This window comes from Cyprinus carpio, chromosome B12, assembly GCF_018340385.1.
Source record: "Cyprinus carpio isolate SPL01 chromosome B12, ASM1834038v1, whole genome shotgun sequence".
Taxonomy (NCBI): Eukaryota; Metazoa; Chordata; class Actinopteri; order Cypriniformes; family Cyprinidae; genus Cyprinus; species Cyprinus carpio.
The window spans coordinates 8880683-8901057 of record NC_056608.1 but is presented as its reverse complement, the minus strand read 5'-3'; the positions used below and the strand labels follow the sequence as shown (position 1 = coordinate 8901057).

Below are 20375 nucleotides of genomic sequence, written 5' to 3'. Positions count from 1 at the left end.
AAAAGATACATAGTATTGCCACAGGAAATGAAAAGAAATAAATAACAATGAGTTCTAAAAACAAAATAACACATCTACATTGAAATGAAAATGACATAAAATACATTTTTGTATTCCACAATTATGGACAAATATGGGATTTAAACGAACAATGAAAAGAAAGAAAGATGTATAAGCTATAATGATTTATAAACTAAAATGTATTTTAACAGCCAGCTTTTTAATTTCAAGCAAGGTAACAAATATTAAAAAACAAAACTAGAAGTTAAGGAGAACAAAAGACTGAAATAAAACCAAAGAAAATTTACAACATTCACAGAAACATTAAGTGTAAAGAGAAATCAATTGAAGATCCACATTTTTGCAATATGTGCTTCCACTTCCAAATTATCCTAAGAAAAGAAACAAGAGGTATGAGAGTTGGAAAAAAGTGCCACATTGCTATTATTCATATGATTTCAGTTTTATTAATGTTAAATGTATATACCTTGGTATTTATTTCCAAAGAAACCATTCAATTTGTATTTGCCTTCCTTTCCTGTCAAAAAGAACCAACTTTTAATGCGCAAAGTTTGGAAATTATGCTTAGTTTTATTTTTATTTTTGTTTTGTTTTGATATAAAAGGCATTGTGCATGCAATTGTTAGAAAGTGTTAAGTGTCAAATGGTTGCATATTTATAATAATGTGAATAAGAAATTATTCTGCAAAATGAATATAGTTTGATAGTCAAGCTGTTATCAATTGCAAATCAACATCATTTAGAATGTGTAATCACAAGTGTGCATCTATTAGCATTATACCTGTCTGGGAGTTGCCCTGTGGCTGGAAGTGGAACTTGAGGTGCTGCTGGATGTGAATCTGTTGTGGTGGGGCTGGCTGCTGCTTTAGAGTGGGCAGCTCAGGCTGAGGAAATGTGGCTGAGACGGGCACCTCAGAAACAGCAGACACATCAGGCACAGAGACAGGGGCCAGGGAGGAACCATCCAGTGTGGTGTCAAATGAGGTGACAGCAGGGATGTGAGGAGCGGGGCCCACAGTGGGAACACCAGGGAAAGAGACAACTGCAGGGCAGACCAGAAAGAAAGTTGGGAGAATGATTGGATTTGACTCTTCTCTCAGTTTATTTGGAATAGAATAATATGGGGGAAGGGCTGGAAATTAATGGAAAATCAAGGCAAGGGGGACAAAAAAATAAAGTCGGTATGTCCCTACAAAACAAAGTCGGTAAATACTGAATGTATAACTTTCATAGAAACAGTACTTTTACCTTCTGGTTGTACTCTTCCATCGGTATAATCACCTGTTCCTATACAAAGAGGGTGAAATGTGAGGAATATTTATATGCATATTTATACACTGCATTCCTGTAGATACATTTAGTGTCAAAAAATGTTTGTACCGTATTTGTTTATGGATTGTGCATTCGCCTCTCCAGCTCCTGGAGTATCAGGATGGGGTGGAACCTCTCCATCTCCTGAATCAAAAAACGTTCAAAAAAAAAAAAATTGACTGAACACATCAATTTTATTTAAGTTTTCCATTCCCGGTATGGAATTATCTTTGTAGGTAAATGCAATGCCCTCACATTGAGGTGGCTTGGAATGGCCATTTGGAAATATGTGTTTAGACATGGGTTACATGTCCAGATATCGGATATGTATCGGATTTATAACTACTTTTGGATGTGGCTCAGAATGAAAATTACTGGCTCTCACATGGATTTTTGTGTTTGCATTTAATTTAGATTTAATCATTCAGCAGATGCTTTTTTCCAAAGTGACTTACAAATGAGGACAACAGAAGCATATTGTGTATGTTTACATATGTGCTTTTTCAGATATGAGTAAAAACTTACTTGAATGGAGATACGCATATCTGAAAGAGCATAGACAAACATGACTAACCAAACTGGTCGATGGATTTATGTCCATCAATCTCAGGACCTTGGTGCAAAGCCTCCAGGCTTCTGTTTTCTGTTTAAATGAGAAAAAAAGGATTACATGTATAATCATGAATTATATATGTAACTTTCACGAGTTCACAGTAAATTCAAATGACCAATCTTGTATTTTCTTCATTATACAATATACAATTATATAATTACAACAAAGTATTTCAGTTTATAGTTCTTGCTTGATTAACAATTGGTGTACTAAGATTATGTATATACCTTCAACAGACTGGCCATCAGTAACAGGGCCGAGGAGCTCATATGACACTGCTGGATTACCTGAAGGCCATGTAAACAAAGTCAGAATATCACGCATTATATTGTGTATTACAGTGATTTTACTATGGTCAGTATAAAACAATTATTAGTGTATCTGTATGCTGTTTGACATGATTCACATACAGAGGAATGATAAACAGGATCTTTAAACTAGTATGAATGAATAAAGAAACAAGTGGCACCATATTTAGCTGATTTGGCATCGCCACTGAGACTGAGAGATTCTGGATTATACAAGGATTCTGGAGAACCTACAGAAAGTGGAGAGGAGGGACGTACTTATCAGTACAATATTTTTTTTTTATATTGTTGGCATTGTTATACAACTATCTGTACAAAAAAAAATCGGCTTTTACCATAATTCACAGACATAGCATCAGGCCTGAGATCAAACGGCTGACCACCATAATGAAGACCCTTTTGTCCTGAGAAAGTATTACAGTAAAACATATTCACTTTAAGAATTTGTAGTAATAACAAATAAATAAAAAATAATCACCGTATTTTCCAGACGACTTGTCACCACCATATCCAAGCGGCTGACCATTGTAGGGTAACCCTCCAAAGTCTGGAAATACAGAAACTCATAATTTAAAATACCATAAAAAAACAGATTTGCTGTATGACTATTCAAAATGCTTTATTAACTCACCATATTTACCGGATGATTTGGCAACAGATTCTGGAAGAAGAGGTTGAGAGTTGTACGGTAAACTACCATATCCTATTTTGGGGTCAGAGTACAGTGGTGTTAGATAAAGAAATAAACAATATGTGTTAAACAGCATTTTATATAATATTTTAATGTTTAATTTCACAACTACATACATTTTAGTGCAAATAAATAAAAATTGCAGGGAAATATCAAAGCATTATTGAAATCTTCACCGTGTTTTCCCAGTGCTTGAGGATTGTAGGGTTTGGCTCCATAGCGCTGTCCTTCATTACCTATAGGAAAGACACATATATCAGTGTGTCCATTTAGGACTGCTGCTCTGGTCAACATTAATCCTAAATATTACAATATGAAGATGATAACATGCCATATTGTCCAGAGGGGTTGGTTTGATATCCATTATGGGAACCAAATGGAAGTCCACCAATTCCTGACAAAAGAAAACTGCAGTTATGAAAGCTGAGCAAAGGACAATGTTCAGCAAATGGACACTATTTGATGAGTTCTCATGAAATTAGCACATATGATTGTTCTCAGACTAACCATATTTTGCTCGTGATTTTCCCTTAGATCCGAATCCTATTGGCTGCCCACCTTGTGATCCAGCTATCAGAATATAAATGAATGAATGAAAAAACAACAACTACAAACACATTCAATTAAACAGGTAAATAAAACATTACCATTTTATCAAAAAGTCCTATCATGTCATTGATATCTGTATGATTACTAATTTTTAGTATTTATTTACAAGCAAAACATGATAAAAGCATTAATATCCAAATTGTAAAAATGTGGAAAAAATAACACTGGTTTAAATGATTTTCTCCATTATTTATTTACTTGTAGGTAGCATGAATATGATATTGCACAAATAGGCTAAATCTCAGACTAGTGATACTCGAGCATATAAAGACATCAGATGAAATATTTATTAAATGTACATGAGAATTGTGTCTATGTCAACAAATAATATAAGAAATATCCATGAAGTAGGGTATTCCTACCGGGCTTATTGAATTTGTTTCCATATCCTTCATAACCTGTAGAGTAATGACAGAAAAAAGAAGAAAAAAAAAACCACTTTTAGACAAGTAGCTTGATCTAAACAAAATAAAACAAAAATAAATTATAAAGCTGAAGCCAAATAATAAGTCATGTAAATTACAATAAAATATGTTTTGAAATAATATACCTGCTTTGTAGCCATTGTTAATGCCATGAGCTGGATAACCACCAATTCCTGCTCCAAAGCCTAGGGACAAAATTAAAACAATAATCTTATGCACAACATAAAGAAATGTAATATGTACTACTTTTGTTTTGTTGTATAGGCGTAAACAGTTATATAGACCCCCCCCCAAAGTTACTTCGTATCCTTTGTATTAAAATGCTATGTACTGGATGCATGGATATACAGTTAATGTTTATTTTAATGCACCTGGTTGTGATGACACTTCTCCTTTTCCGTTGGGGTACCCTGACCCTGCAAACCACATTATTAGTTTTAGTCGGACTGCTGTCTACTTAAAAATTAAGTCAAAGCTAAAGTCAAAGTCAAAGCTAAAAGACTAAACTTTAAAATTCTCTTTATTTAGATTTAATTGTGCCTTTTAAACATCAAGCTTTTGGTAAGCATCACATGATTTTTAATCATTTATATGACAACAAACAAGTGGGAAAGAATTAGAGCTCACCAGGACTTGGAAGTTTGACCCATTGTCCATTAGGTCGTCCACCAGGTCCACAATCTAAAATATAATAATATATACATTTCAATGTTTAAATATTTTGTAATAAACCAAAAATTTGTTTTGGGTTACAATAGACCATACAATTTAAACATGAATGAATTTTATATAGATTAATTCTTATTTATATTTTACCAGGCTTTGAAGGTATAGCTCCCTGCATCTGTCCATTAGGTTGTCCTAGACCAGTGAGTTCTGCAGAACACAAACAAGTTGGGTATATATACTAATATATACTAAAATGGAAGTATATATATATATATATATATATATATATATATATATATATATATATATATATATATTTTTTTTTTTTTTTTTTTTTTTATTATTAAATCTCTCAATTTTTTTTTTATTTAAATTTTAAAAATACACTCTTAAAAATAAAGCTTCTTTATTTCCATCTGTGGTTCCACAAAGAACCTTTAAGATCTATGAAACTTTTCAATGCAGATTTATTCATTTATTTATTTTTAAAAAGTGCAGTCAAATCTTTAAAGATCTGTTGTTGCACTTTAGTGGTGGAAGGTAAAACACCACATTGTACTAAATCAGAACTATAGAGGTTTACCAGGATTTGTTTTCGATGGATTCTTCATTTGAGGCAAAGCTGGGTTTGACTGAATCTTGGATTGTTGCATCTCTGGAGTTATTTGAGGAACAGCCGCATTTGGCACCAGAGGCACCTGTGAAGAAATACTGCCTTGTGGCATAATTGGCTGTGGTATCACTGGAGTGACGGTTTGTTCCTGTGACAGCACTTGTCCCTGCTCTAGTGCAGCTGTCTGTGATGTTTGAGGAGACCTCGTCTGAGGAATGGGAGCTGATCCTTGTGCAGGGATTGCTTGAGGGATTGATGGTGCACCTGATTTTGAAGCTTTGTTTTGTGGAAATACAGGTGTGGGTGGTTTATAAGCTTTACTAGGTTTATAAAATCCTGGACCTTGCATAAATTGCTTTGGAGCAGGCTGAGGTCCCATAGAGTTGGGGTCTTTGCCCTGTTGAAGTGGTGCATTAAGATTTTGTCCTTTCGTTTGTTGCAGGACCGGTGGAAAGTCTTTAGTTTGTTCAGGAAGCAATCCTATATTTGGCACAAGCTCAGCTAGTGGTAAAACTCCCTTGGTGTTAGATGTTAGTGGGAGATGACTTCGTGCTTCAGGGCTTAAAATCTCCCCTTTAGGTCCTTTTCCACTGGCAACACCCTCTTTCCCAGCTGTTACAGGCATATATCCTAGAAGCCAAAGCAGTTTTACTACACACTTACACAATCCAATATGGCAAATTCACATGCAGAGACATGCATGTATTTCTGAATGACAGATTATAAAGCTACTATTATCTGTGTCATATGGAAGTAGTAAATAAAATTGCTTAAAGTACTTTCAATAATAATGATTTACCTGAATTAGCTGCTTTATAAGGTCCTTCTGACATATGTCCAGGAACACCGTAACCTACAGATCATAGATATGACTTAAGGTTTTACATTAGATGATGTAGAGTTTATTTAAAACTGGACCTAATGCAGCTATCCAAAGACGAACTGTAAAATTCTGTGCACACTGGAAAAAAGGCAAAACAGTGGACACAAGGGGTCCCTACAGACCTCCTTTACTGCTAATAATCCACTCCTCCACCACTAACATTGTTTATTAATCTAAATGGGGCTTCACTACAATTGGAGTATTAAAAAAAAAAAAAAAAAAAAATTATTTTTGGCCAAAATGGAATCTGAGGGTGCAAAAAAATCTAAATATTGAGAAAATCACCTTTGAAGTTTTCCAAATGAAGTTCTTAGCAATGCATATTACTAATCAAATATTAAATTTTGATACATTTACAATAGGAAATTTTTCAAATATCTTCATGGAACATGAGGCTGCACGATTAATCGCATGCATTTGTCATGCGTGTCTCATCAGTAAAGCCGGTTCCGTGAATAGCGGTAAATGTCTGTCACCTGTTTTCAAACGGGAGCGGCAGTTAATGCACAGAGCCATAGTTCACTGACAAGCTACGCAATATCGTGTTCATAATCGAATGCGATTAATCTCAATTATGAACAGAATATTGCGTAGCTTGTCAGTGAACTATGGCTCTGTGTATTAACTGCCGCACCCGTTTGAAAACAGGTGACAGACATTTACCGCTAATCACGGAACCGGCTTTACTGATGAGACACGCATGACAAATGCATGCGATTAATCGTACAGCCCCAATGGAACATGATCTTTACTTAATATCCTAATGATTTGTACCATAAAAGAATTGATAATTTTGACCCATACAATGTATTGTTGGCTATTGCTTCAAATACACCCATGCTACTTATGACTGGTTTTGTTGTCCAGGGTCACATATGTGTTTTAAAATAGTAATAATCACATGCTATTTACCAGGCTTGGCTCCTTGTCCGTTTGAGGGTCCAGCTTTAGCACCATATCCTAAAGCAGAACCAACATACATTCAAATTATAAAGGAAAAAGAAATACACACCATATGCATAAATACACAAAGTTTACCTGGTTTAGGTCCCTTGGTTCCACCATTGGGATAACCCATATTTTGAAGAAAAGAGCCTAATTAGAGAAAAATATTTTAGACAAGTCTAACATCCACAGTTCTTTTCAGAATTCAGTATTATCCACAATGTAATAATTAAACTTTAGAATCGAATTAATTTAACAAAGAAGGTGATGACGTCCAATATAATACCTGTATTAGGTTGCCTAGCTGCTCCTCCATTAGCATATCCTCCATACCCTGAACAAAACCCCAAATCAGTTTAGAGGTGATTCAGTTACTTAAATTTACAATAAAAATGTTTAGAGCTTAACTCCTAATAAACAACTCCTCCACCAATCATAAAGATTATTAATCTAAATGGGGCTACACTACAGTTGGTGTATCAATACAGGATTCAATTAATGTGCAATCAAAGGTGTGCATATAATTTTCTGAGTGGCTTGGCCTATCAAACTATATTTCAGAACCTCAAACTATATATTTTATATTTATATATTTTATAAGAGTAATCACATTATATTTGCTATTAATCTTGGCTCTTTTTCCATTTGAAAGTCCAGCTTTAGCACCATATTCAGTGAAGAAGACCCAACACGGGATTCAAATGATATGGAAAAATAAGACAAAGAAAAATAATACCACATTCATTAGCATTAAACAATTTATTTTCTTTTTTACCTGGTTTTGGTCCCTTGGTTCCACCATTGGGATACCCTATATTTTGAAAAGAGCCTAATTAGAGAAACATACTTCAGACCAGTGTAATATCCTGAGTTACTTTTAGAACTCCACAATGTAATAATTACACTGTTGAAACAAATTTATAAAAGCTGGATAAAAAAAGCTGGTGACATCCAATGTACTACCTGTGTTAGGTTGCTTAGCTGCTCCTCCGTTAGCATAACCTCCATATCCTGAACAAAATCAATACCAAATCAGTTCAGAGGTGCTCTTTCACAGTACAGACTTTCAGTGTTTTACTCTTAATAAACAATTCCTCCACAAATAATATAGATTATTAATTTAAATAGGGCTACACTACAGATGGTGTATTAATATAGAATTCAATTAAGGTGCAATCAAAGGTGTGCATTTATCACATATTTTACAGGGGCTTTAATGTGGCCTATCAAACTATATTTTAGAGCCCTAAACTATATGTTTTATAATCATATTATATTTAGCATTAGGCTTGGCTCCTTGCCCCTTTGGAAGTCCAGCTATAACACCATATTCATTGAAGATGACTGAACACACACAGGATTCAAATGATATGGAAAAACTAGACAAAGGAAAAAGTAATACTGTATGCAGAAAAATGTTTACCTGGTTTAGGTCCTTTGGTTCCCCCATTGGGATACCCCATATTTTGAAGATAAGAGCCTAATTAAAGAAAAATACTTTATTAACAAAGAACCAAAATATCCCAGTTCTTTTCACAAAGTTGGTAACATCCAATATATTACCTGTATTTGGTTGCTTAACAGCACCTCCGTTAGCATAACCTCCATATCCTGAACAAAATCCCAAATCAGCCCAGAGGTGCTCCAGTTACTTCAGTTTACAACACAGACCCTGTTTTACCTCATCAAAGAACTTGTCCACCCATAATGTACATTATTAATATAAAAAGGGCTACACTACAATTGGTGTATTAACACAGAATTCAATAAATGTGCAAAGATCTGTGTATAGTATATGCTAGCCTATATTTTACAGTCGAATTGTATGTGGCATATCAAATCTTATTTTAAAGGAATACTCCAACCCAAAATGAAAATTGTCATTAATCACTTACCTGGATTATCTGGGTTATATGTAGTGACGGGAACACTTTTTGTAAGCGAAGAAAACAAAAATAATGACTTTATTCAATAATTCCTCTGTCAATATATCATATAACCCAGATTGCACGTCTGATGGCAGATGGAGTATTCTGACGACAACTTTCATACCTTTTATGGACCTTGACACTGCTATTTACTTGGCAGTCTATGGGACAGTCTCAAGCCTCCAGGTTTTCATCCAAAATATCTTAAATTATGTTCCGAAGACGAACGGAGCTTTTACAGGTTTGAAACGACATGGGGGTAAGTGATTAATGACAAAAATTTTCATTTTGGGGTGGAGTATCCCTTTAAAGCCAAAAACTATGTTTTCTAAAAGTATGATCATATGCTATTTACCATTAGGCTTGGCTCCTTGTCCATTTGAGGGTCCAGCTTTAGCACCATATCCTTTAAATCAGACCAAACAGATAGGATTTAAATATGGAAAAATAAGACAAAGGAAAACACACCATGCATTCCACACATACACACATTTGTATATGTGGTTTATGGGGGCTTTCCATAGGTTTAATGGTTAATGGGATACTGTAAAAACTATATAATCAATGCCCTAACCCCACCCCTAAACATAATCCGGAAGGAAAACTTCTGACATTTTTTTAAAGCCATTTGGTTTATGAGTAAACAAAAAGTTGTAATACCCAAGTCATTGCACACATTTGTGTTTTCATAAACCATGTATTCAAGCACGCACACACACACACACACACACACTACCTGGTTTAGGGCCCTTGGTTCCACCATTGGGATACCCTATATTTTGAAGAAAAGAGCCTAATAAGAGAAAAATACTTTTGACTATCCTCACTTCTTTTCAGATTTCAGTACTTCCAATATTGTAATAATTACACTGTAGAATCAAATATATCTACAAAATTCCTGGTGACATCCAATATATTCAGGTAGTATTAGGTTGCTTAGCTGCACCTCCATTAGGATATCCTCCATATTCTGAACAAAACCAATCCCAAATCAGTTTAGAGGTGATCCAGTTATTTCAGCTCCACCAATAATACAGATAATCAAACTGGGGCTACACTACATTTGGCGTAATAATGCAGAATTCAATTAATATGTAATCAAAGATGTGTTTATATCATGTAGTTCTATTGTGGCTTTAAAAGCAGCAAATTAAACCTAATGTTAGAGCCAAAAATTATGTAATAATTATTATAATAATCACATGCTATTTACCATTAGGCTTGGCATCTTGTCCATTTAAGGGTCCAGCTTTAGCACCATATCCTTTGAAGAAGAGCCAATACAAATAAGATTCAAATGACATGGACAGATTAGACAAAGGAAAAAGAAAAACACACCCATCACACACACAAAGTTTACCTGGTTTAGGTCCTTTGGTTCCTCCATTGGGATACCCCATATTTCGAAGAGAAGAGCCTAATTAGAGAAAAATACTTTATGAACTGATAAACCAAAATTCCCTTGATCCTTTCACATATAAGAGGTCATTATACTATATATATATATACACAGTATATATATATATATATATATATATATATATATATATATATATATATATATATATATATATATAAATCCTGTTTCAGAACTCAAAACTTTCTCAATCTAAAAACATCTTATATTGAAGCCAGTCTGCCTAAACGACAGCTTGTGGAACTCTATGATGTAATAGTGTGGCTAAACTTCGCCTCCGCCAAAGAAAGTTTGGGTGTCATCTTTGATAGTACTTTGTCATATGAAGCACATATAAACAGTGTCATTTACTCTGCCTAGTTCCACATAAGTAACATTAATCGACTTCAAATCACAATCACGTTAAAACACATTTAATCACAAATTTATCAATTAATCACATTACTCCCATATTACAACACTTTCATTAGCTCCCAGTTAAACACCATATTGAATTTATCTACTTCTTATGTACAAGGTACTCAATCTTGCTCTTTCATACTTATCTGTCCTTTTTCATATTTACATTCCTACTCGTATTCTAAGATCATCTTCTGTACTCTTGTTCTCCCTCGAATTCACAAAACTTCTATGGGGCCTCGAGCCTTTATTCATGCAGCTCATTATTTATGGAACACATTACCACAGGATGTGCGGAACAGTGAAAGTCTTATTGTGAAGGATGTAGGCTGGCCTCTATTCACCAGTTGTTGATGTTTGTAAATGCCACAGGTAAAGACAATGTTGTCGGCCGCTTCAGTGTTGCTGCTGCCGCCGATGGGAATAGCAACCATGAAAATGGCCTGAGGGAGAAATTGGTTCTCTAGGAACCACCATGACAGCTAGTTCCAAGAACTAAGTGGTGCGAAAGTGCCTTATGAATACCATTGTAGCCAGTGCCCTATCATTGTCCCAGCTGTCCATTAATAAAATCTTTAGAGATCTACTCAACCATTATGTCACTGTGTACCATTATTGATATCCTTGTTTATTCACAGTCCAAGGAAGAACATGTACAGCATATCAAGAATGTACTTACTCATTTACTTAACCAGTTGTATTTTAAGGCAGAGAAATGTGAGTTCCAAACTCATGCAACCACCACATTCCTGGGCTACAACATCAGTCAAAAAGGAGTGAAGAGGGACCAAACCAAAGTAAAAGCATCACAGATTGGCCAATTCCAAAAGTTGTCAAGGAACTCCAAAGATTTCTTGGTCTTTAAATTTTTACTGAAGATTCATCAGGGATTGTAGCACCATTGCATCTCTTATTACCTTTCTACTCAAGACTATTTGCGAGACAGCCCCAATACTCAAACATCCAAGTTCTCCTTTTGCTTTTGAAGTGGATGCTTCTGACTGTGGCACTGGAGCAGTTTTCTCTCATAGATATGGTACTCCAGGTAAACGTCAACCTTGTGCTTTCTTTTCCAGGAAGGTTTCTCTTGCCGAATTACACTACAGTGTTGGCAATAAGGATCTTTTGTCCAACAAGGCTATGTTAGAAGAATGGGGACACTGGTTGAAAGTAGCTCACCACCTATTCTAGATGATTACAATACATAATAAATTAGAGTCTGTCTAGCCTGGGAGATCCTGGATTCAAGAGGAGAGGAAACCAGATGCAATACCAAATGTATTGGGAGGAATAGGGTCCAGAGGTGAGATCATGGCTTGCAGCCAATGACATTTTGGATCCATCACTCAGAGACCACATCATTGATACCATCCAGACCATCTGGAACCAAGACCTTATGGATGTCCTAGCAAAAGAACACCAGGAAGTGTTCCTAGGAAGAGATTCTGCAACATCTAAGGCTATGGTACATACGTCCAGCCAACATAGAGAGGTATCACCTGAATTCCAGTTCAGTTTCTCTTCAGGGTTTACAGTATGTATTACATTTCTTATGATTCTGTTTTGTCTCATGTATATGTGTAATCTGGATTGTTTGCTTTGTATCATCTTTTCCTTTCAATAAACTTCAGCAATGTGCAATCAAAGATGTGCGTATATCATATTTTTCAGTGGTTTTGAACATGGCTTATTCAAAGATTTTAAAGCTCACTTTTTTTCATGTTATGTAAAAAATGTTTATAGTAATGTTTTATAGTAGTAATAATTACATTCTATTTACCGTTAGGCATGGCTCCTTGTCCATTTGAGTATCCAGCTTTAGCACCATATGCTGTAATGTAAACCCAGCACATAAGATTCAAAATCAGACAAAGGAAAATGAAATACACAACACAAAAATTTATTTTGAAAATGAATTACACAAAAAGTTTACCTGGCTTAGGTCCCTTGGGTCCACCATTGGGATACCCCATATTTTGAAGAGAAGAGCCTAATTAAAAAAAAAAAAAAAAAGGAAACATTTTAAACCAGTGTAATACCCTCATTTTATTTCAGAGTTTAGTATTATCCACACTGTAATAATTATACTGTAGAATTAAATGTAAAAAATAAAAAGATAAATAAATAAAATGAAAATGGTGACATTCAATATATTACCTGTATTAGGTTGCTTAGCTGCACCTCCGTTAGCATATCCTCCATATCCTGAACAAAACCAATCCCAAAACACTTTAGAGATGCTTCAGTTACCCCAGCTTACAATACAGAGGTTTGGTGCTTTACCCCTACTAAAGAACTCTTTTAATCTAATAATATAGATTATTAAACTAAACTAAAAATACAGTTGATGTATTAATAAAATATACATAAATGCAAATATATGTGTACTACAGTGGCTTTGAAGGTGGCATATCCAAGCAGATTTGAAAGATTTAAAATTTTTATATATTTGAAATCACATAATAATCACATGCCATTTACCGTTAGGCTTGGCTCCTTGTCCATTTGAGGGTCCAGCTTTAGCCCCATATCCTTTAAATCAGACCCAAGACATAAGATTCCAATTATATTGAAAATTAAGACAAAGAAAAAATAAATACACACCATATGTATTACACACGGAAAAAGTTTACCTGGTTTAGGTCCCTTGGTTCCACCATTGGGATAACCCATATTTTGAAGAGAAGAGCCTATTAGGGAAACAAACATTAGATTTCTGTGATATCCTCATTTCAGTATTATCCACACTGTAATAATTACACTGTGAAATCATTTTTTTTAAACATCCAACATATTACCTGTATTAGGTTGCTTAGCTACATTAGCATATCCTCCATATCCTAACCAAAACCAATCCCAAATCAGTTTATAAGTGCAGTTTACAATACAGACAAGGTAGCAAAAGGAAGTTGACTAAATAGAATTATTATGTACCCTGCTGTGCCTTGGTTGCCCCACCATTGGTGTATCCTGCAGCGATGCCATATCCTGTAAGTCAGATGAAAAATGATTTTTCATTCAAACCAGGGCCCTGTTCACCCTTACTTCACACCTCACTTAATACAAAATATTATATAATGCGAGTTACATAATCAGATTACTTTTTTAAAGGTAACTAGTAATGTAACGCATTACTTTTTAATTTAGAAGGAAATATCGGAGTTACTTTTTCAAATAAGTAAACTCCAGTTACTTTGTTTCCCATGTTTTGACTGACAGCTCTGAAGTTGCCATGTTGAGAAAAATAGTGCAGAGGCGTTGTGCGTACTGTGTGAACATGATGTTACTGTAGTCCTAGACTAAATATAAACATGTATTTACTCATCTCACCTGCACAAAAACAGATTTAGTATTCCTCAAATGCAAACTTTAAATATTATACAAACCTGCAATATTTAAATAAGTTAAATAAGACAAATATCATTTATGTATTTCATCCCATTTTATGACCAATGTCTTTGCTACTGACCTTCGATGATCCAATTCAACCATACTAATACGCAAAAATGACATCATCACAAGTGACATTTTTATTGCTGAATAGTGTTGAACTTTCTTCTCTTGCGTCATATTCTTCATAAAATTTGTTTGAGCTGCACCCTCTACTGTACAGAAATGAATTTACATTTCCTTCAGCCTGAGGTGTATTGATTTCACTTTTGATGTGAAAGGGCTTTTACATTTGTAAAACAACTTGTTTATATTAAAAACAAACAAGCAAGCTCTGCCCAGATTTAAAAAGTAACTCAAAAGTAACAACATTACTTTCCCTAAAAAGTAACTAAGTAATGTAACAAGTTACTTTTTTAGGGAGTAACACAATATTGTAATTCATTACTTTTAAAAGTACTAATCCAAATATTGACTTCTGTGATGACATTTTCTGTCATATCTGGCAATAGTATCATAAAAATCACTTAAAATGAGATTTCATTAACATGCTATATACAGAGAGAATTTACCTCCAGATTTTAAACCTTGTCCCTTTGGCCTTGTCTCTTGTCCCTTGTTAGCTGCAGGCCCAGCGCCATACACAAACATAGTCAACAAAACACTGTTAATGCAAATATAGTACAAACACCAATGTGGATAAAGCATTGTTATAAATGTTTACATCTCTTTAGCAATATCAAATGATAGTTAACTGCCAGATTTTGTATTAGATTATCCACTAAAATATGTAAATCATCAGTATCTCTAACATCTAAACCTTTACACTTCATTTCAAACAGACATTATTTCTATTGTGGAACACAAAAGAGAAATTTTAAACAACAAACTGCTCTTTTTAATGTGATTACAGTGAATTTTAGACAAAAATTCAGTTGCAAGAAAAATTTGTCAGTGTTTTGGAATTACTGGGATTTCTGCATTGATTACTCTTAAAATTTCAGGTTCTGGTCAGGTCATAATTGCATTATGGTCAGAAGTCTGGCTTGACCATTCCAAAATATCTTTTCATTGCCAGATACACAAGATGAAATAAACTGCTGTGCTTTTTGATGAAAATCTTGATTGTGAATGAAAATCATCTTGATTCTCTGGGTCTTAGCCATTTGTATGAATGGGAATTTTGAATGGGGTTCAAAAGAGAAAAAAGGTTTGAAAGATTGTACAGCCTCTACTGCCTAGTTAATGTAAAATAATATGCCTTTCTTACACAGGCTTAATAACAATAGATGTCACAAATGACTGCATACTATTTTAACAATTGTAAAATTTCCACCTAATGTAAAATATTTTAATTAAGATAGAAGAGGTTGGTTGGTGTGTACAAATGTTCTTACTTTGTGACGATGGAGGTGTAACCTATTTGGTTTATGATATTTTTTCCTAAAACTGACCAAAGTCTCCCAAATTCTTCAGAGATTTACCATCTGTGTTCCACAGAAGAAATTAAGTAAAAACTGACAGACATTTTTTTTTTTAGGTGAACTAATACAAAGAATATTTAACAGACTCACCTAGACCAACTCCTTTTTGGGGATGAGCACCCATCAAATTGCTGTAGCCTCAGACAACATTAAACAGACAGTGAAAGAATTTTAATGAAAGTAAATACTAAATGGCACAAATGGTGTTTGTACACATTCTTAACAAGATAAAATTTATGTACACATCTGTACTAACTTTAACTCACTGACTCTTGACATTAAACTCACCCCCATAAGATGGAGCTCTGTAGCCATTACCATAACCTGGAAAGACAAATGACAGGAATTTGGTATAATTAGAAAGTTTTGCATACACACACACACACACACACACACAAACACACACACACACACACACACACACACACACACACACACACACACAAAGAGTCTAAATAAGTGATAGCCACATAAAGAACAGGCTTTTACATCTGTAATACAGTGTTGTTTTGAAATCCCTGAACTGTGTGAATGAACAAAGGGTATTTTTTTATATTTTTTGAGGAGAAAAAAATCTAAACGGCCAATTATGCTTCATTTTTTAATAATAATAGTAATAATAGATTTGGTGTCCATTAGCTCACATACCTCCCCTCTGCTTCAGTGCATGTTGGTTCATCATTCCCATGCCTGTTCCACCTGATAACAATCAAATATATGTTAAAATAGAAAACCTTATGATTATTTGATTATGTGCATATTCTACAAGCAAAGTAATCTCATACCATACTGAGGACGACCTCCGTATCCAGGGTTATTTTGTGCACTCCCATATGCACCTGAAATACAGCAGACAGGTGTATGATGATTAAAATTTTAAGATGCGATACACTAAATGATGTTGTATATTACATACTACATGGTGTGGTTGCTTTTCTCAAGCGGGGCTTACCTGTACCTTTGTTAACAGGATAACCTGATAATAAAGAAAAGCTTTCAAGTTAAAAATTCTCTCTCATTATCCATCCATCCATCCAGTAAAATCATTGCTACAAGAAATTTCTAAAATAAATAAATATACTTACAATAATAAAACTGCTGTACATGCACAGAAATATGCTAAAAATAAAAATACTTTAACCAAGCAAAATAAAATAACTTTCATTATTTTATTGATTTCATTGTTAATATTTAATTAGTGGAGCACTAGGTAAAAACTGAGGTATATGCATTAACATATTGTTTTTGAGAAGAACTGAATACTTTAAGTTTATTTTAAGGTAAAGAATAAATAAAATCAGTCCAAAAGATCAAAAACCATTCTCGCTCACCGTTTCCTTTCATATTTGCCGAGTTGCTATTTGGACCGAAACCATAATCTGAAAAAAGAAGAAGAAGAAAAAAAAACGGTTGTATTGAGCTATTTATTTCTCCAAGATGAACATTCCCTATACCAGAAAATAAAATGACAAATGTCATGATTATTATTAAAAAAAAAAAACAAAAAAAAACATCATATGCATCAGCATAGAAAGATTCACAATACCTTTTGGTGACATTTGTGCTGCACCACCATTTGGATTTTGAGGTTTGTATCCTTAAATAACAATGACATTTTTTTTAAATAAATAAATCCTGTCAGTGGATAATCTAGTGTACATGACACATTTACAGAATCACAAAAATCTAAGAAAAAATATATAAATATAGCTGAGGTTTATGGACGCTCCATTGTTGATTAAGAATGTATATACAGACACATATTTGTCAATGTTCAATACAGCATTGCTTTAATACAATAACCATAAAATGCTTTATACCCAGCTACTTTTATCATGCAAAGTTCATTGTGGATCTATTATGACACTGTTTCCATGAATGATTCACAGGTAACATGAACAAATAAAACTTCTGCATAACATACTGCATATTACACTACTGTACTTTTAAAATATAATATTAAATATTATTTAAAAAAACTAAAAAGTTGCCACATTCAGAAACGGACAATGCCTCAATGAGCACACTCTTTTACCTGTTGTCATAGAATACACACCTCTGTGCATATGTGCCAGGGACTTCTGAATCTTAATAAAAAAAATAGTCTGATTCAAAGGTTTATGTGACCAATATTTTCCCTATTTAACAGATTATTTACAATCTATACCATTTCTTTTGATTTTAACAACAATTTATAAAGACAGTAGTGGTGTCTGATGTCATTCCCTATCCCCCTTTATACTGTACTATACCGGATGTCTATCATTTTGTGGTGATGTCTGAATTCTAATTTGGTGTTTCATGAACCTGTCCTGAAGAAACCAGTATTCGATTCCAGACACAGCTTTGGGGCATTTCTCATTTCCTAAATTGTGTGTCCGTGTTTCCATGCATCTCTGTCTTCAAGCCTGTGAGCCGGGAGTCAATTAAATTCTGCCATGATGAACATATCAGTTCATCATAATCTAACTGCACCATGAAGAGCCAAGGATTCAGGACAGAGAAAACTGATTTGAAAGCTAAACAACTTTTATGCACCAAGAATTACTGAATGAATAAATTAATTAATTAATACAGAAGTCATCCAGAATGATTCAGTGTTTTTACAGAAATCACTACAGTAAAAACTTGGATTAATTGGTTAATATCGAGTTCCCTTACTGCAATAGTCATTTCTGGACAGTGTTGAATCTCTGCTAACATCTCAGAAGTAAAAGAGCTCTACACCTTGGACAACATAAGACTGGAAACACGTTTGTGTCTCAACAACTTGAGGGAAAAACTCCATAATTCAGTTCTTGGAAGGTTCAGCAACAGTATGCGCTTAAAAAGTACTACATACAAATCAGATTTATGAGCATTGTTTTCTTATCAGCATGCTTACCTGTGCCACCCTGAAGTGTTACGCTTGTCATCCAGAGCAATAACATCATCCTTAGAAGCATCCATCTAAACATTGTAGCTATACCTAAAGGGGAAGAAACCAGAAGAAAAAAAAAACCAGAAAGACAAAGAAAACCCAACCTAATGTGCACAGGGAACAGCTCATAGACAGAAGACGCACAAGTTGTCCACTGGGTTTTTAAACCATTTTGTGAGCAGTGGCACCTCCTCACAGGGGTCATCCAAAAAAAAAAAAAAAAAAAAAAAGTAGCAGAGAGACCAGCGTTCATTTCCCTCTGGGGCCCCATAAAACTTTATGTACCTCACCACATGTGCTAAATATCTGCAGTGTAGATATTGACTGAGACATGCTGATTTGATATTAGTTTAAGATAGATAGATGGTGGATGGATATAGAACAGTTTCAGCTGTAATAAAAGTTGCAATCAAAGTTACAAAGTTAGCTTTATTGCCTGTATTGTGTACAAGACCCAGTCAAGTCCTTATTTATCAGGAAAGCATCTAATGTCACTAAGGTTGATTATTAAGATGAAGCTAAAGCAAGTACTGACATGGTCACCAGAGAATGTGAATGTTAAATACAGCAAAAATACATTCATCCAAACAGCTGGTCACTGTATGCTATTCAAATAAACCATATCTGCACTAGCTAGTGAAAAGACTTATGTCTGGCACAGAGTTTGAAGAGACACTGTTTATAGGTTTGACTTGCAGACGTAGAATAAAACCAACTGACAGTCAGACACTATGTAAACTATGAGTCTTGTCACTCAAACGCTAATACACTTGAAACACAATGCACAAACACACAGGGTTCCAAGTCAATGACATTACGCAATAGTAGCTCTGTTTAACTAAGTGTAATTTCCAGAAGAAAAAAGGTAATGTGACGTAACTGAACATTTTTTTTTTTAACATGTTGGAACTATAAAATGCATTTTTCTATAACATGATATAAGCCTTTCACTATGGGTAAGCGATATAGTTATAGCCTTTTTACAATATTCATTCTAAATCATAAATCTATACAATATAAATGTATTTGTTGTAAAATGGTTCCAAAAACCTTGTTTTTAATATCAAGATATTATATGAACTAGTGAAGCCAGAAAGTGGGTGGACCTTTGACATAACTTCTATTCTGTCACCATATCTATTAAAACTATAAATTTATCTTTCTTTTTTTTTTATAAATGAATGAAAAATCTCAATTAGGATATCAAAATCAGAAAAATGCATATTTAATAAATATATAATCTAACCAAGGCAAAAAATTAATAAAAATAATAAACAATTAAATTATTAAATTAATACAACATAGGGACTTGAACAGATTCCAGGGTCTGTTTTATGATGAATCAATTCATAAGAAATAAATAAAATTTCCAAAGCTACGTACATATGAAAGGGAAGTCTGTTTAGGACAAACCGATTCACTAGAATGAATCAGATTTTCCAACACTACAAGTAGAGAAGTTTAAGACAAAATGATTTACTACACTGAATCAAACTAGTAAAGGTAGGCTTTATTGGAGAGACTGAGATTACCCAAATGAAGTTTAATTGCCAATGACACACTGGATAGCTTTTTTCCTTCCTTTCAATATGCAAAGACAGCTCATGAGAAAGTGAAACAATGTGGGTGCAGCAAAAGAAAAAAATCCTCAGTGTCTCACTTCAGGATGACATTCCACACGAAGGGCCAAAATCCTCATATCAAGAGGTGAAGGAAAGTTGAAAGCTTGACCTTTAACCCCAGAGCCTA

The 20375-nt window shown here is 34.2% G+C and overlaps 1 protein-coding gene across 28 annotated transcripts; it reads right to left on the bottom strand.

The window, feature by feature from the left end:
* Positions 1-5: 5 nt before the first annotated feature.
* cmn (calymmin) lies at positions 6-18773 on the bottom strand. Of its 28 annotated transcripts, none has more exons than XM_042735193.1 (48): positions 18591-18773; positions 17253-17303; positions 17038-17085; positions 16659-16682; positions 16492-16545; positions 16355-16405; positions 15995-16030; positions 15797-15844; positions 14795-14845; positions 13767-13820; positions 13631-13672; positions 13466-13522; positions 13314-13364; positions 12990-13037; positions 12766-12822; positions 12613-12663; positions 10377-10433; positions 10230-10280; positions 9750-9809; positions 9372-9422; positions 8652-8699; positions 8512-8568; positions 8052-8099; positions 7864-7917; positions 7375-7422; positions 7182-7238; positions 7056-7103; positions 6060-6113; positions 5231-5890; positions 4795-4854; positions 4606-4659; positions 4350-4394; positions 4104-4163; positions 3916-3951; positions 3452-3514; positions 3276-3338; positions 3121-3180; positions 2885-2956; positions 2732-2800; positions 2589-2657; positions 2415-2483; positions 2173-2232; positions 1907-1975; positions 1402-1476; positions 1270-1308; positions 803-1063; positions 488-538; positions 7-392 (listed from the first exon to the last, which is right to left on the bottom strand). In XM_042735193.1, exons 1-48 carry the CDS (start codon positions 18661-18663, stop codon positions 388-390), a joined length of 3369 nt encoding a protein of 1122 aa, XP_042591127.1. In that variant the 5' UTR covers positions 18664-18773; the 3' UTR covers positions 7-387. The 28 variants fall into 28 exon arrangements, with proteins under 28 accessions (XP_042591134.1, XP_042591127.1, XP_042591129.1 ...); XM_042735195.1 differs by having other exon boundaries at positions 1270-1302; XM_042735196.1 differs by having other exon boundaries at positions 7864-7899.
* Positions 18774-20375: the final 1602 nt, after the last annotated feature.